A 17,430-nucleotide genomic window follows, 5' to 3' on the forward strand; every position below is an offset into this window, starting at 1 on the left:
GCTCCAATCATGCTGCTCCCAGCCTTCAGTAAGGACATCAAGGCAAGAACATAGCCCAGGACAGGTAAAGCAGTACCCTCCAGGATCCCTCTGTGCTGACTGGCCAACGCTGAGCGGAGCAGCATTTTTGAAAAGAGAATTTAATCTTTGCCAGAAACAATGGGGGCAGAGGACCGCCACTGCTGTTCCTGCCTCTTCCAATGAGGTGAGGGTGGCAGGGCATGGGCTTTTCAGCAGTCATCAGAGGCACTGGGAGCAAAGCCGCTGCTGCTACTATTAAACCTGGCCCTAAACCTGCCCGCTTAGCCAATCAGGAGGATTGGGAGAAGGGGTACCATGATCTAGGTGTGAAAATGGTAGCCCCTGCCATGATCAGGACACAATATTAGAAGTTGGTCCCACAATTTAAACCAGGCCCTATTTATAACATGTGAATGGTCAAATACTGCCTTATATCCATGTCAAACTCCAGTGTATAGTACTAGAAGCTACTGCCCATTCAGAGTGATGGCAAATATACCAGTATGTGAAAATCACCAACTTGTTAAAAGACTTTCAGTTCCTAGGTACAGAAGGATAACTAGGGCTTGAATTGAATCTTAACAATTAATTTCCTTTGACATGTATGCTTAAGTAGGTTTAGCCATGGTGGTCCAGGAAATATGTGAGGCATCTGTTATTGGACCAACAGAGAGATGTTAGACAAGTTCAGGCCCAGAGTAATCTTTTTCAGATTTAAACTGGAAAAAGCTGCCCAGACCTAAAGAATGGTACTTTATGCCCCAAAGCTTGTCCAACATCTCTCTCAACCATAGAGTTGATCCAATAAAAGATAGCACAAAAAACCTTGCCTCCCTTGAAAGGCAAATGTTTGTCCAATTCACAAACCATTAGTGTAATTTATGTAATAGACAATGTCTTGAGTATATAGTACACAAAATTACCCCAACTTCCAGCAAACAGGCAAGAATTGTTAGTGCATTGGTTCTGAACACAAATTTTGAGGGCACAGACTTGAAACTTCTGTCAATAGTTTCAAAACATACATAAACATATTAACAATGCTACAAATCAATTAACCACTATGATAAAAGGTTTATTTTATTAATTCATGAACCAATACAGAGTAAACAAAACAAAGAAAAAAATCCACTAAGATTTGGCAGAGTAAATAATATGTTTTACATTTTATAAGTGAAATAAACACCATCTGTGAGTCTTGGTAGTTCCAGCTGATACTGCACAGAGTAGAAATTACAGAAGCACTGTTAAGTTAAATACTGCACAATGAATTACTGTAAGAAGGTTTGCATCATTGGAAATACACAGTTAGAAAGACCACAGATATTTATCTGTATACTGGTTATCACTACAGGTGTCATCATTAAAAGCTACTTTTATCACTACAACAAAAGCAGTAAGCAGACTTTAAGTCTCCACATTAAGACACACTTTGCCACCTACACTTTATAAAAGCCCTAAAGTTAGGAAGATTGCGTTGTACCTAAAACAAGTCCTTATAATACAAACGACAAAACAAGCATAAAAAGAATGCCCAGAATCAGCCTGTGATGTTATTTAAGCATCATTTTTATTCAACTAACATATTACTAGAAGGATGGAATCACATCTGCAGAAGGAAAGTGATTCCTCCTAACCGACAGTGGTTGTCTGCCACAGCTCTCTCTCTGTAGTGGTTCAGGGGGATCTAAGTGTTAGTGTAGATGAGACTAAACATTTTTTTAATTATGAGTCTTGGATCCCCCATGGTCCACAGTGATCCAATTGTATCAGTGCTTAAAGCCATAGTGCCTTTATACCCACTCATGTCCTTCACAGCTGGAGAACATGCTCTGTAGCTATGTTAAAATGGTTTTTGTCCTGTCTTCGTTACCATTTAAAAGAGCACTTTGCAACATTTTTAGGTTGTGGGCTGGAATGACCCAGCTTAGGTCACACACAGATGATCGGGCACTGGGACCCAGCAGCCATCACTATTTCTTCTTGTAGTCCCAGGAAAAAGCTCCCATCTCTGAAGCCCCAAATTTGCAGGCTGGGTAAAATGCCTCTGTGGACTGTACGTTACCAACCCACTCCTGATTACAGTAAAGTAGCTGCAATACCTGTTAAGGAATCCAAAGCTGACAAACACACTCAGAAACTGACTTGTTACTTAGGGCATGTGTGGCCACAGAGTTCACAGGTTGAAAAGACCCAACTCTGGTCAGTGCAAGATTGTACTCTGAAGCATACCTCCTAATGTTTATCCATTAGATGCATGACATTTTATCTTCTACTGTCACAGAAGTTGTTTAGCTTTGCCATTTGAAAGGGGAGATAAATGGAACAAACATCTTTAATTAAAATATTTTAAAATAATGTTTGACCTGTAAACTTATAAAATGTACATTCTGAATCAGATGCAAAACAATTGGGTAGACACAAAATATATCTGTACTGAAAACATTCTTAAAAACATGAGTAGCTTTCTCAGGCAAATTTTTCTACCATAATGCATGTGCAAAATACTGAAATAGAAGTAAAGTCTACAGACTGTATTAAGTAGTAAATATGGCACAAGTCTGTTTTGGATGTCTACTGTACATGGTAATTATCTTACATTTATTATCTACATTTCCTTTGATTCATACATTAAGCATTCAATGTTCTTCTCTGAATTAGCCATCAACAATATTTGCTTTCAGCTACTGATCGGTGTCCCAGTAACTGTGGGCCAAGGAATAATAGTGAAAAAGGTTGCATCAGCAACATAACATTCCACTAACTCAGCACTGGCAGGTGTTGTAGAAAATGCCTCCACATGTGTTTAATATTGAGACTCTCCTTTTTCTATAACTTTAAAAACATTAATAAGAGAGTCTAACACAACAGCTTGCTGGAGCCCTTTACATTTTTCACCAGAATTGTTGAGAAGTCTCAACATATAAAACAAGCATATGTCAAAACATTATTTAACTAGGTATTTACATTAAAAAGAAACCAAAAAAAAAAAATCTCCAAAAAGCATACGTTCATGCCTACCCGCACCTTTGAAGATTTGGCTGTAATTTGAATGGTAAGAGTTTTTTAAACAACAGAGGAAGAATATTGTGTTATCAAAATTAATTATTAAATATATAGAGTTATTTTGCTTTTGTAACAACTTACTCTGGAAAAATTAAACGAAAGAAAGGTTATGGGCAAAAGTATTATGGGCAAAATTCAGAGGCTGTCTGTGTGGGAGGCCAAGCTGAAGTAATGTATAGCTTCTTCAGGCCTTTCAGCCAAAACACTAATTTACACTAACTTAAACTCACAAATTGATGTTTAACTCATACTCTCTTAACATTTCATCCTTACATTTTATTTTTGTGATTGGCATAGTTAGGGAAACCAAACTGAGAAACCATAATGTTAGAATATTTTAAGGGCATGCCATCATAAATATTAACCAACTTGTTTAGACAGTAAGACCTTTGTAATAAGTGCTCTGCACGGTGCCACATTCCAGAATAACCACTGTTGGTTTCTTTTTCTAAATTCCTTATGTCAACAGGCTTCACAAATACTCCTGAAGACTTTCCAATGTGCTTTGCCACTAGGAAATTCATGGCAATATCATCACAGTTTTGTGTTTCATCTATTAAAGCGTGGACAGCTTCCAGATCCTTTTGAAAGTGTTCTAGGTATCCACTGTGGAAGAATGCTGCACCTATCAAAATCATTGAGTATTGATCCCCATTTCCAAATCCAGGTGTCTGCAATTCAAAGCTGCCGTAACTGTATATACCTGAAGGAGTGGAAATGTGCTTTCTAGGAACAAAGCCCACTATCTGATCTGGAAATTGCTAGAAGGAAATAAAAAAAAAAAACAGTATGGAGTTTAATTTTGCTACAGTTAAATTGTGGATCAATATAGCTTTAAAAAAACCCTTTTGATATGAAACTCTCTTATGAGGTTATCAATTACAGAAATTTATTTTTGGGGGGAGATTCAAATAATACAAAATATTATCACCTATACAATCCTCTTGTCTATACAACATGGAGCTAGTTGTAAGTTAATAAACATGATCTACATCTGACCCAATATCCTTCACATCATACAGAGCAAAGTAGCATCTGGCTGAAGTTAATACCCATTTGAAAGCTTGGGATCAAAAATAAATATACAAAAAAAATCACTGTATAGTGAAAAGAATAAATACTTCTGATTCACAATGTGTAGCCTCCAAAATCAAATAACACTTTATTTTCTGCATGAAACCTACCATATTTACTGCTATGCATGATTTGTTAATTCATATTTCAAACATATTTGAAAACTTAAGAAAACGGTAAAAATTGGTTAGATATGCAGTCTATAATTTTTTATAATTAAAAGACTATTATTCAGTGTCTCCCCATTTAGAATGCAACTGCTCATCTATATAATAGATATTACTATCTGGAAGAGCAACGACTAATTGAATTAATATTTCCCTTTCATAAAATGTATATATATCCCACTGATCATATGCAAGCTGCAAAAGACGAACATTACCTGCCAAACAGAGAAGGCAAAGGCTAGGTCATGAGCACTAACTAGTGTGTCGTCATCCATCATTAAAACAGCTGAAGGGGGGAAAAGGAAAAGATATTTTATTTTTTAATGAGCATAAAGAGGAAAATATAAATCATGAAAAAGCAAATATGTGAGCATTTACTGGTGCTATAGAATGCACGGCAATTTTCCATGCAGCTCCTTTAAACATTAGGATGAAATGCACAACTAAATCATTATGCACTTTAAAGACTACTTACTTATATGTTAAAGTTACAGTGAAAAGGATCTGTAGCCTTGACACAAATAAACAGTTTCGAACACAGTTGCCACTGTGCATCAAAAACACCACTGCAGCCTTAAAAGTTCTGTACCATGGCTGAACAGCAGTGCAATGGAAAATCTCCAATTTTTTGGCAAGAGAATATAACAAATCTGCACTAATTGCCAACCAGTCTGCAGTCCTAACAGATTTTTAATACTGTGTAAAGGATAACTCTACAATGAAGGAAAAATCAAATACCATTCTGTGCAGTCTGTTTAATTATAATAATTTTCCAGATAACTATTTTTAGCATCAATTCATAAGTATTTATACACCACTCCCTTGAGACCAAAGAAGACTAAATTATAATATTCCATAGATAAAATTCACTATTACTAACTATAGGATAAAGCCCTCTGGCTTTAAATTCTAAAAGCTGCAAGTGGACTTTATGCAGGGGAGAAAGCAAGATGTGTAATTCAGTTCTTCAGGGAGGAAACAAACTTCCTTTATAGTAGCTTGCTGAAGACAAGCTCATAGATCAGTACAACTCTTGTCAAGCAGGAAAGCAGCCTGGGAACTGTAGTTTACAAAGACTTCTTGAGAAGTTTAGGTTGAGTGGCAATGCATGCTGGCAAAAGACACCGTGAAATAAAAGTGTTCCCTTTTCAAATAAGACTGATGAGGGTGCCCATAGAAGCGATAATTTTCACCTGATCTGGCCACAGAAAGCAGTTTATAGCCATGACCAAACACATGAACACGGCATGCCCCTGGAGGCTGAGGGGCATGGTGACCACCTGCAGATGGTGGCAGAGGTGTGGCGGCAGAGAGTGGGGAGTACCTGCAGGTGGCCATGGTGGTGTCAGAAGTAGCAGGGGATGGCAAGTGCCAACCAGCTGTCGGTGACCACCTGCAGACGCCGCCAGCAGCGTCGGTGGTGGCCAACGGTGGTGATTGGGGACCACCAACAGACACTGCTGGAGGTGTCGGCAGCAAGGGGGGGGGGGGTGGCGAGTGACAACCGTCCACAGGCACCATTGGCAGTGTCAGCGGTGCTTTTTTCAGGGGGTGCACCACCAATCTCAGGGGGTGCACGTGCACCCACATTCACCCCCTACGCATCACCAATGACCAAACACAAGTGAACGGCTGCAAACAGCTTAAAAAATGGCTGACTGAGTGAAAATCTGACCCCTCATTGCATGAGGTACCAGATAAAGATGTTACAAAATGTAGCATCTTTTGTAACTTCAGTGTGCCAAGCTCCCAGACTGTCCCTGTTTTCAGAATAGGAGGGGGAAAAGGGAGCAGAGGGAGTCTAGTCTGGGGGGTTTTCAACCTCCCCCCCCCCCAGATGGGGTGGGTGTAATGTAGCTCCCCCTGAGGTCGGGGGGGGGGGGGCTCCAATTCACCCACCCCACTCTTCAGCACCAGCTGGGAGCCCCAAAAATGAGCTCCCTCTGCTGCCTTTCTCCCTTCCATTCTGAAAACAGTGAGCATTGGCAGAAAGCCTGGACATTGCTTTGGGAGCCTGGCTGCAGGCTCTCAGCCTACAGCTAGATCCCTCTTTGCCCTGGAACCAACAGTGAACTTCTGTTTGGTCTGGGGTAACATTGTAACTGAGAACATTTAGCAAAAATATTTTGAGTTACAGCTGGGAGATGGACTTCTGTTTGCACCCCATAAGACTGGGTAAGAGCTGTGACCTATTATGGATTGTTATCTCTGAAGGAAATAGGACGGTGTTGTTGGGTCTTATTATGCAAAGACCTCAGAAAGTCTTTAGTTAGATGGTCAATAGGCAGGATAAATATACTGAAAGACACTAGCATAGACTGGAATATAGGCCAGACAAAGGTAGAAGTCTTGGAGGGAGCTTGTGGGTTTCTACCAAAAAAAAACCCCAAACAACCCTGTGGTAAGAGGTTACTAGTGAATTGCAGCAAAATTATTTGGATTTTTTTTAAATACCAGATTTTTAGTCATCTTTAAAAGGGAGGAATACTGGATTAGGGTGAAAGATTAAATTGCATTCATCTTTCCTTGAAAGAAGCAACAGAGCAACCCATTACCACTGGACCAGAAAACAATTATTTATAAAACCACCTTCCTATATTCTGTACTTCTTACACAACCTCTGGATTGCCACTGCTTCTGGGAAAGTGCCAAACCTGCAGCCAATTGGATTTCCACACTCCCTGCTGCACTGTGCAAGCTCTTTACATCCTCCCTGTACTCTTCAGTGGAATTGCTTAACATCTGCTGGTTTCCGGACACGCTCAATCCACGGGATTTATTTTGTAATGATAAAATACACAGTTGGTTTGAGTAATAAAAAAAATGACAGATGTGATAAAAAGTGGAAATAATATTGTTAGCCTAGCAACAATGGTAGCTACAGAAGTGAGACACTCATTACCTTTTGTTTCCAGTTCAGGGAAAATCTGGAGTCTGTTCCTCATGCGATTCACAGTTTGCACTTTGAAGACCACAGGGACAGGATGGGGTCCTAAAGAATTCCACGTTTCCTCTGGTATCTTCTCCCCAACATTGTTCCATACAACAATCACTTTGTGCAGGTGGGGGATGGCTTGATAATGATTTAAAAGCTTGAGCAATAAGTCAGTTCTATTGTATGTCTGCATAATAAGAGTAAATGAATCCAAGGCAGACTGGCTCTGGGATTTTGGCTCCCTTCGCAAATTGGGCATTTTGTCATCTTTAATATTTGGAAGTAAAGCCGTTAAGGCACCTGCCACAAGGAGTAAGACAAGGATCACCACAGAAGAGAAATGAAGTAGTCGGATTCCCATAACTCTTCCTGGAAGTTTACAGATGGGATAACACCTTTATTAACAAAAATTGCAATGGAAAAGGAAAAGTCATTAGTTTTGCACCTATGTGGTAAGTCAGCTCAGTGTAAAATTAACAAAGATAAGATCCTGAAGACTTCATCAATGAAAAATTCCCATAAAAGACAATTGGGCTATTGCCTTAGTAAGTGAATGAGTAAATAAATAAGGAGGATTTCATAGTTTGGTACAATTATTTTCAACTATTAAAACATGCTTTAAGCTATAATGTCAAGGCAATACTTATATAATTTGTTTTTTACTTTCACTATTACCTTCTGTTAACTCTTTGCAGCAATGAGAGTGAATCTAAATGAAATAGTCTCAGACTTGATCATACTAGTTCCTTTCAGTTTCTCACTCTCATATACTAGTCTACACTGCTAACAACTACGTTTCTGATGCTGCAGGCAAACGTGGAAATATCTCAGCAACCTCTTTGTCACTGGAGTTGGAAAGCAAACTGTGCAGAAGATCAAACCTAGTCCTCAGGTTCCCTGTTAAAACTGCAGGGACTCTGCCTTTGGCAAGGAAACAAACTCAGTCTTGGCAGGGAAATGAGATGGAATAGCAAGAAGCACCATCTCCTCCAGTACAACCTGAGTGTCCTGGACCTCGTTTCTTCCACCTGTCAAGTGCTGCATGCAAAAGGATAGATCTTTTCCAATTGACAGACTTGGATGTTTTATTGGTGGACCTGGAATCTGCTGAACTGTGATGACCACAAACATGAAACTATGACCATGGCCATGGCAATGCTGAAAGACGCCAAGCAGCACAACCCCCTCCTATCACATCTGGATTAGCCAAGTCATGTTTGCACACTGTGACCTATTGGTTACAGTTGTCTGAACTGCTTATTTCACTGTTTAGATTGCAATCAACATACTTTGGATACAGCAATTTGATGAACTGTATTGAAGGTATAATGGAGGAAAAGCAAATGTTTTTAAAGAAATTATTCCTAGAAGTGCATTATCCAGTTCCACATGGCAACCAACCTTAATACCAGTTACGGAAGCAGTGAGGAAAAAGTTACTGTTGACACCCATTACTAAACAAAACTAAAATCCATAGGGCAGGTATAGTAAAACCTAAATTTAGTATTATTTCTTAGATTTATCCTGAGCCCAACATTATCTAGTGGCTGGGACCTCCTCTCTTCACAACGTACAGCCTATCCTACAATTCATATGTATATTTACACTATTTGCACAAAGTATAAAGGCCAAACTCAAATAGAATTCCCTGTTTTTAATTTTTAATTTTACTATTTGATATTGCTTTATTTATCATCATATATTATGTTTGTTTTTACTTTTGTTTAAATTAGTAGAGTGTAATTTTATTGTATGTATTTACCAATAAGCACAAAACATGTAATGTTATTATTATACAATATATATATTTATTCTTAATCCTACAATATCTGTTTAGCAAAAGCTGTAAATAAACTATTACCACAAGTGGCTAGGACACAGACTGACATGCATGAGAGCAGTGTTCTGTTCTTGATCTTTCCACTTACTTGTAGTATAACCTTGGATAAATCATTTGCCCTCTCTGTGCTTCCTTATTTTCTTCTCACCCTTTAAGCATCTTTCCTGTTTAGTTGGCAAGTTTTTGGGGGTATGAACTGTTCATATTTGTACAGTGTCTACCTCAATGGACCCGCAATCTGGTTTGGGAACTCCAGGTGCTACTGCAGTACAAGTAACTAATAAACATCCCTGTCAGCAAAAGTTTGCCAGCAAAGTTTAAGGAGCTCATTAAAATGTTATTTTAATCATCATGTAAAGCAAAAAAACATTTTCTCATCTTCTCTAAAATGTTCCAGAAATGCATTCTTGCTGGGATTATGGCGAATTAATCCACAAGCCACCCACTGAAAAACAACACATGGTGTAATATGGATTAAAAAAGGGCCGTTTTCCAAAGTATGAGGTACCCTGATGACCTAATTGAAAGATCTAAAGCTGGTACAAATGCCTAAGAATCAACCACTGTGGTAGCAAGTAGCTGTCCTAAGGTCCAAATATAGCTACTTTGACCCTCATGCCAGGTAATTTTGATGAGACAGGTGTTTACAGATAGTGAGGGAAAACAGAGTTAAGAACTATCACTGCAGGGCATCCAGCCCACAACTCCCCTGTTCTCACCACGTCCTCTTTGCATCACTTACTACATATGTTTTGGTAATTGCTAGAGACCAATCCAGTTGGGGTCCGTTTTGCTAGATTCCTTACAAGTGTACAGTAAATGGTAGTGCTTAACCTGAACAGCTGTTGTCTACACCTGTTTATATAGTTTGTTTTTTTAAGAAGCTCATGCTCATGAAAAGTGCTGGATTAACTGCTCCAGAGACCTCTGCTCATTAATGCAGTAGTTACAGCATTGCTCTAGACAAGCTTAATTAAACTGCTCCAAACTGAGATGAAAGGATGTTATCACTATTTCTGTGCCTCTTAAAGGGTTGACCTTTCTGTTCAACATTAGCTGCTACCTCTGGCCCTACGTTAATTGTACTATCCCTTCATTGGGCTTGCAAAGCCTTTACAAAGATGCCAGTTTTGGTAGGAGGAGAATGACAAGAGAAATTCCACATTAGAAACTCTGCCATCCAAGACAGTTTGAGTTTGTTTTTTTCCCCCAATGATAGCAAAAGTTAATTTCCATTCCACACCTTCCTGACCATTTGAGATGCAGAGCCTCTTGTCCTTGTGGTACACTGAGCCAAGAATGTGCAAGGACACGGCTATGAAGCTGGCCAAGAAAGTTCTCTACCATGGACAGATTGAGAACATTTTCAAGAATGCTTATGAGAAGGAAGCTATAAACTTGACAGGAACTGCATTATCTTTTGATACCAGAGTCAGTCTGAGAGATGGTAAAGTGGCAAAGCATGAGGATGACTGTCCAACACATTTGGACTACATACAAGCAAGTGTGTTATAACTTTTGAATTGGAAGAAAGATATAGGAGATGCTCAAATAGCTCTTTTCCATCTCTGTATTCTATTATTCTATTTAGCAGGCTATTTAAATGTTTAATTAGATTTAAACAACAACACCCATGGTTCAGTGTTCTTCCATTTATTTTATACTGCATGGAAAAGTCAGTTTATTGTACAATCCAGTGCTGCTGCACCAAAACAAAGAGAGAACTTTAATTCAAAACCTAGATCCAGCATATAGTAATGGGTTCCTGCCTAAATGTATTTAATATGTCAATCTGACTGCTGTAATCGAGGGGAATCCCAACTGCTATTCTAAATTGTTTTAAAACAATATTCTGTCTAAGAATGATTCATGGCACTTAGTTGGCTTTCTGGACATTCTAAACTGAATACGCAGAAGCAGATACTGGCCAAAAGTAGCCAAAGAAAGTTTTATGCCTTATTAAATCTGACCCATCTTGGTATACCTGAGATTTGGTTTTGTTTTGTTTACTGAAATATGTAGTATTCCAGTGTGCCTTTGTAGCTTGTCTTTTTTAATTTTTCTTTTCTGATTACTGCATAGTTTTAATGATCTGCCTTGAATAGACAATTGAAAATCATCTTAAAGCACAATTTTGTAATTAGTACGTTCTTCAAACAAAATAATGTGTACAGAAGTAAGAAACCCCAAAGATATTAGCTATCATTGTTGTATATCAGTATATACACTGATCAGCCCTAAACCAGGATTATCTGATATGTAAAATGACTTTGCTGATACAACTTTAGTTTCAACATTGAAAAGTATGATGTGGCTATAAGATCTTGGCAAAATTTTCTGCACATTAATTTAGGATAAGTGTTTTGATCAATCATATCCTAATCTGTTTTAGAAGCAATCACTATTAACTCCTTAACATTATCTTAGATGCATCTCCCTCATAAAGCAAGTACACAGAGACCATTCTTTCCCACACAGGTATCCTAGGTAAATTTAAAAAAAATGATGTGTCACGTTCATTTACTCTACTTCTTTTATTGTCAAGATAGCTACACTCGAGTCAACATATGCAATCACTTAGTTCCCCAATATATAGAACAGTTTTAAAAATCTCAGTGTGACACCATTTGAATAAAGGCATTCTTTTACTCTAAAAACAACATACTTACCTCATTGATGCCAGTTTGGATTGGATTTTTGGTTTGTCTAATAGGAAGAGCCTGCTTAAAATACCAGTATATTAGCTGTGTGAGGTCTCTGGATCTGTTGAAAATGAAGGGGATTATGTAACTGACGATCATGCATTTACCCACAGAGCAACCAAGATCCTGTTAAAATTATATATAGATAAATAAAGCAAACATTCCTCTCAGTAGCTGACTAATGTATATTTTTGGCAACTGTCCAGTCTTTTTTCCTTTGTCCAGCTATAAAATTTTCCTTGGCTTTCATCAAGACTACAAAATGTTGCTATGCCAGTATGTCAGAAAGAAAAATATTTATCTTAAACAAATTTCTCAGGCTGTTACAGTATTAATTTGTATTATGGCCCGAGGTCCAATTATACTTGGTAGCATACTACACAAGACAAACCATACCCAAAGGGTTTACAATCTGGATAGGTAAAACAGGGAATGGGAGAAAAGGGAAACAGAGAGTGCAGGTGAAATGATGTATCCAAGAATCATACAAGTCAATTAGAAAGCTATAAACAGAACCCATGTCTTCCAAATCCAGTAGTACACCATCCACTAGACTACATTGCAAAACTCCTAAACCACAATCACAGTTGATCCAGGCCATCATAATGTTGCACTCTTTTTCTATTCTTTTTCTAGCATGGTTATTGTCTGTTTTACAAGCTGAAGTAAAGCATTTATGGTGGCCCATTGACTTTAAGATTTTTCCTATCTTGTCTGAAGGCAAGGCAGGGATGGGGATGTAAGTAAGAGTGCAGTAATGCAAAGAAAAGATGATGTTGTGATCAAAGCACTACACTGCAACCCAAGAAATCCAGATTATTTTCTGAATTCTATCACAGACTCCCAGGCTGGCAATAGACAAAAGATTTCTGTCAATAAAGGATTGGGGGGTGGGGGGAAGGAAAGAGCTCTCTGCCCAGAGATTGTAGCAAGATTGGGGTCTTAATCCCACTATGATTAGGTTACAAGAAGTCTTCAGGACAGAGTTTTCTGTCCTGTGTGTCTGCTGGGACTTCTGATACCACAAATAATAATAATAGGGGGAACATTTTGTTGCAGAGCTGTGAATTGCAGGGATGGGTTTTTCTAGCACAGCAGCATACAATGTATTTGTATGGAAAATTAAATTAGTAGGAACAGGCTTTTGTTAAATTTGTCAGTGTGAGGAACACAGGTATCTCTTTCCATGGTTGAGTAACAAACGTACAGAATTTTAGAAGAGGATGAGCCTGCATCAAGTTATTGAACCATTGTTCCAATCTTAGTAAAATACCTCATGTTAGGTTGCATCAATTTTACTAACATATATCCCAGATTACTGATCAGACATTGTAGAAGGCGGATCCTGCTCAGTTTAGTTTCTGGTTTCCGCTACTGACTTCCTTGACCTTGGCGCAGTCACTTAGGCTATTTAAAAAAATATATATTCCTGGCTTTGGTTCCCCCTATTTTGTGGGTGTCCAGCTTGACAGACCAGTGTATTTGACTTTTGGAGCTACAACTTGAAATTAAATCAGTAAAAGTTGCAACTGCTTAGCATTTATTTGACCCAAGGTGTCTCACCCATCAATTGGTCACCTATAAACCAATGCAACCAATATCTAGCCGCTCTCTTAAAAAGATGGACCACAATTTCCCCATCTGCAGACTCTTAGTGGTGATGCTTTCAAGACTGTTGTGGAGAGTAATTAGTTCATATTTCAAACCACATTGAAAATGCAAACAGTGCTGCTATTGTGGTAATAAAACTCTTGACCTCTCATACATTGTTGTCTTTCAGTTGTATGGAATGAGCTGAGTGATTAGGAAGGCTAATATTAGGCTGAGTGATTAGGAAGGCTACTTAAAAGCTTAAAGATCATTTTAGTACTTATGTATGATTATGTTAAAGAATTTTGTAATATCAGATTTAAAATTCCAGCACAGTTGAGCTTCTTCAACAATTTGAGTCTCAAAATATTCTTTATGGAAGACATTTACTTCTTTAAAATAGAACTAAAGAAAATAAAGCTGAAGAGAGCCAAGCTACAGCATTTTAATCCTCCTTCCAAAAAAAGGAGTTTTCCTGAAAGGGCTGTCCCCTCGTAAACAGTATACCTCATCTCTATCTATTCATTAGCAGACACTTCATGAAAGCAAACAGTTCTGCTTTAAAAAATAATATTCACTTAGCAGCCCCTGCACAACATGCAGACTATCATCTACATTTAACATATCTTCCGTATTATTGCATTCTTACCTGGACTGCAGGAGACTGAGCCAGTTATTTTTCTAAGCCTCTATTAACATGAACAGGAGCTGAAATTTTGTAACTGGGGATCATGAGACTGCACATTTTGGTAAACTCAAGCAGCTTGCATCGGTTGGATTTTTAATTCAGCGACACAACCTAAAAGGTCCAGCAGTCTTGGCAGCTACAAGCCTGAACTCCCTTCCCCTTCTCTTACATAGTACTTCCTGTGGGATGCAAATGCTCCTCCTCCCAGCAGGCTCAGATTCATGCTTTCAGACCCACCGAAACAAAGCTTATGCAACCCCACTCTAAAGCAGCTTGGACTGTTACTTGTGTTATTTGCATGCCTAATGCTTTTGACAAGGGCTGCTTTGAACCCCAGCAATTAAAATGTCAATATTTTAAAAGCAATAAATGACAGAACAGAGGGAATATTGCACATCAGAAAAGAACAGATGTTAAAACGATTAACCATTTTTTCTTCTCATACTGCTTCTGTCAGGTCTTTAATGCACATTTGGGATGCAATCAAAACCCTTTGCCAGCTGCAAACTTACTGTTTGGTTTTCAACATCCTGTATTAAAAAGGGATGTGTGGGGGTGTATATTAATATGCCCTTTCCAGCAATTGTACACCACTTGCTAAAGCATTGCCTAAGTATGTCTTGCCACCTTACAGCTGTACCAATGTGGTTACCATGTGAAGGATTGTTTTCTTTTTTCTGCATTGCCTCAGGTTAAAACATTTTTACACCCTTTCCCCTGGGCTAACAGACTGCAGGACTAGGTGCGTAATCTAGATTGCACCAACATATACCAACTATGGACAAGTAGCTGCTATGCACTTGGGTCTCTTCAATCTCTACGAGCCCATGAAAATAACTACGATTTATAACATATGTGAGAGGCACGGATTTCTTAGACTGGTATCTTTTATTGGACCAAATATATTGCTGGGGTAAAGTTAGTCAAGCTTTTGAATGTGAGGTCCCTGAGGAAGCATGCCTTACATTTGAAAGCTTGTCTAACTTCATCCTAACAACATAGTTGGTCTGAAAAAAAGATCACCCTAACAAATACTTGCCCCTCATAATTTCTGGATTATGGCTACTACATCACTCCTACATTATTTATATACAAGTTATACACGCATGTATCATTATGTATGCATATGCATGGGATATAAAACTATGGTCTACTATGGGCAATTTCCATTCTTCTGGGCTTTGCCGGCTGTCCCCACCAACCTGCCCCTGTCCTTCTGCTACAGATGTCCCTGTTTGTTCACCTTACTCAGAGGCACTGAGTGTTGGCAAAGGCTGGGGACCTTTGACTGGTCTGCGCCAATGCTCCTGCTGGAACAACAGCCAGTTTTTTGGCTAAAGGGTCCTGCCCCTCCACAGAGTCAGACCTATCACAATATTTCAAATCAGGAAAGAATTTTGCCCCAATGGTCAGCTGGTGCACGCTGGGTGGCTTGCCTTCCTCTACTGCAGGGGTTGGCCTCTTCCCTGATCTCTTGGGTATATATTTGGACAAGATTTCATAGAAGCAGGACCTTGGCTGCCTGGTCCTCCTGCCACTGGTAAAGCCGGACAGGGTGTTAGGTCTGTGTTGTATCAGGGTTGACCTTAATCTTATGCAGAGTTTAGATTATGTTTCTGTCCAGGATGGCTTGGATACGGCTGGTCCTGCCTCAGGCAGGGGTTGGACTAGATGTGACCTGTGCGGGTCCCTCCAGCCCCGCTGCTCTGTGCGTCTCTGTACAGCAGAGCTGTCTGCGACAGCAGCGAAGTCCCCGGAGACGGGTCAGAGCCTCTCCCCGGCCCCGCACCCCACCCCGGGCAGCTGGTAGAGAAGACCGAGGGCTGAACCAGGGACCCGGCTGCAACCAGGGGAGGGGAAAGGGACGGCCGAGAAGAACAGTCACAGCAACCTCCACCCCGCCCCTTCCGGATAGACCGCATGAGGCCCCGCCCCTCCGCGCAGGCGTGCTGCGGCCGTGCCGGAAGTGCGGGCTCGGGGGAGCGCCGCTTCCCCCGCCCCCGCCCGCGGCCGGAGCCGGAGCCGGAGCCGGAGCCGGGAAGATGCTGCCGCTCTCCATCAAGGACGACGAATACAAGCCGCCCAAGCACAACCCGCTGCGGAAGTTGTCGGGCTGGTTCAGGTGAGCGGCGGCGGCGGGGCCGCGCTGCGGGGCCGGATGGGTGGCGGCGGCAGCGAGTGACGAGCTGTGTCCGTGCTTAGGTCAATCCTGTCGGACAAGACGTCGCGGAACCTCTTCTTCTTCCTCTGCCTCAACCTGTCCTTCGCCTTCGTGGAGCTGCTCTACGGCATCTGGAGCAACAGGTACCGGCCTGGCGGGCGGGCGGTGCCGCCAGTGCCACGTCTGCCTCCGGCCCCGCGCTCCTGCCGGTCGGGGGCGCTCGCGGGGGGGCCGGGGCGGCTGCCCGGGGCAGGCCCCGCGGCTCTGGCCGGCGCAGCCCCTTGGTGCCTGGGGCTTTGCCTCTTCTGCGCCGCCCCGAGGGGCGGGAGAAGCCCTTTACGTTTTCTGTGGTTGTGGAGGAAGGAGCAGGACTCGCTGAGCAGGAAGTGGGGCCTGGGAAGAGGCTGTGGGAGCAGGGGAAAGATGCTGGAGCTCAGGACCTTCAGACTGAGACCAATTTGCTGCCCAGACCTGGGACTGGGAGCATTTGCTCCCCTTCCCTGCTTTCCCATGGGCCTCTCACCTTGGCAAGTGTAGAGTAACTGCTGGTCATATGGTAGAGGCAATTGTGTCAAACACCTTTGTGTATCCGTGACCAGGTTAGAAACATCCTGGAGTAAGTAAACAACACGTGCCAGCAGTAGGTGTGCTCAGCCAGGTGGACAGGGCATGGACAGGGCCGGTCTGAAAAGCAGAATGCAGAAGACTTCACTAGGAAAATCTGACAGTAAAATGACTTTGGTTCTGGTTTGAAATGTAAGGTGTAGCAGGGGCCTGAGATATACCGATCAACTGTTATGCCATACACTGGTGAGTCATGCAGTACATTTAGATGAGCCACAAGCGCAAAATAAATTATCATGCGATTAACTGGTGATTGGTGCCATAAATTTTGACTGGCCAACACAGGCAAATTAATTATCACGTGATAAAAATGACTCTCTAGCTATAAAAAGAGCAAGTCGGCTATAAAGCTAATACTTGGAAATATGCAACAAGTCTATAGCTGTTTTTTTTAATCTAGTTTTAATTTGAACTACAACAGGACTGTCAGAGTAGTGTGCAGACTATAGCAGGGCCATGGGCACCAGCAGTGTAGCTCTCTGTTGGTTAATGTGCTGTCATTATAATAAGGTGGTATATCAGTCTCCAGATTTCTCATTTGCTAAAAATACCTGTAGAGTTC

At 40.7% G+C, this 17,430-nt stretch overlaps 2 protein-coding genes across 3 annotated transcripts in view; one reads left to right on the top strand and one right to left on the bottom strand.

Annotated features, from left to right (window-relative positions):
- Positions 1 to 1,075: 1,075 nt before the first annotated feature.
- On the bottom strand, positions 1,076 to 14,257 carry EXTL2 (exostosin like glycosyltransferase 2). The gene is made up of 5 exons (XM_006273724.4): positions 14,045 to 14,257; positions 11,773 to 11,866; positions 7,231 to 7,658; positions 4,544 to 4,614; positions 1,076 to 3,848 (listed from the first exon to the last, which is right to left on the bottom strand). The coding sequence occupies exons 2-5, from the start codon at positions 11,775 to 11,777 to the stop codon at positions 3,357 to 3,359; spliced, it is 996 nt and encodes a 331-aa protein (XP_006273786.1). The 5' UTR covers positions 11,778 to 11,866; positions 14,045 to 14,257; the 3' UTR covers positions 1,076 to 3,356.
- A 1,774-nt stretch (positions 14,258 to 16,031) lies between these two features.
- SLC30A7 (solute carrier family 30 member 7) overlaps positions 16,032 to 17,430 on the top strand; it is a 53,913-nt gene continuing 52,514 nt past the window's right edge. The window contains exons 1-2 of one of the 2 annotated variants that reach the window (XM_006273723.4): positions 16,032 to 16,205; positions 16,286 to 16,387. In XM_006273723.4, the coding sequence (XP_006273785.1) occupies positions 16,126 to 16,205; positions 16,286 to 16,387 (182 nt within the window). In that variant the 5' untranslated portion in view covers positions 16,032 to 16,125. Of the gene's footprint in view, positions 16,206 to 16,285; positions 16,388 to 17,430 lie in introns of those variants that run through there. The other variant, XM_019479097.2, reaches the window with a different exon arrangement.

The sequence above is a fragment of the Alligator mississippiensis genome, chromosome 5 (genome assembly GCF_030867095.1).
Source record: "Alligator mississippiensis isolate rAllMis1 chromosome 5, rAllMis1, whole genome shotgun sequence".
NCBI lineage: Eukaryota > Metazoa > Chordata > Crocodylia > Alligatoridae > Alligator > Alligator mississippiensis.

Excerpts from the sequence above, each read along its gene's own strand:
- EXTL2 (XM_006273724.4), bottom strand. Across the intron at positions 4,615-7,230 it reads CCCTGAACTGGAAACAAAAG|CTGTTTTAATGATGGATGAC; the intron begins GTAATGAGTGTC and ends TCCCCCCTTCAG. Across the intron at positions 3,849-4,543 it reads TTGCCTTCTCTGTTTGGCAG|CAATTTCCAGATCAGATAGT; the intron begins GTAATGTTCGTC and ends ATTTCCTTCTAG.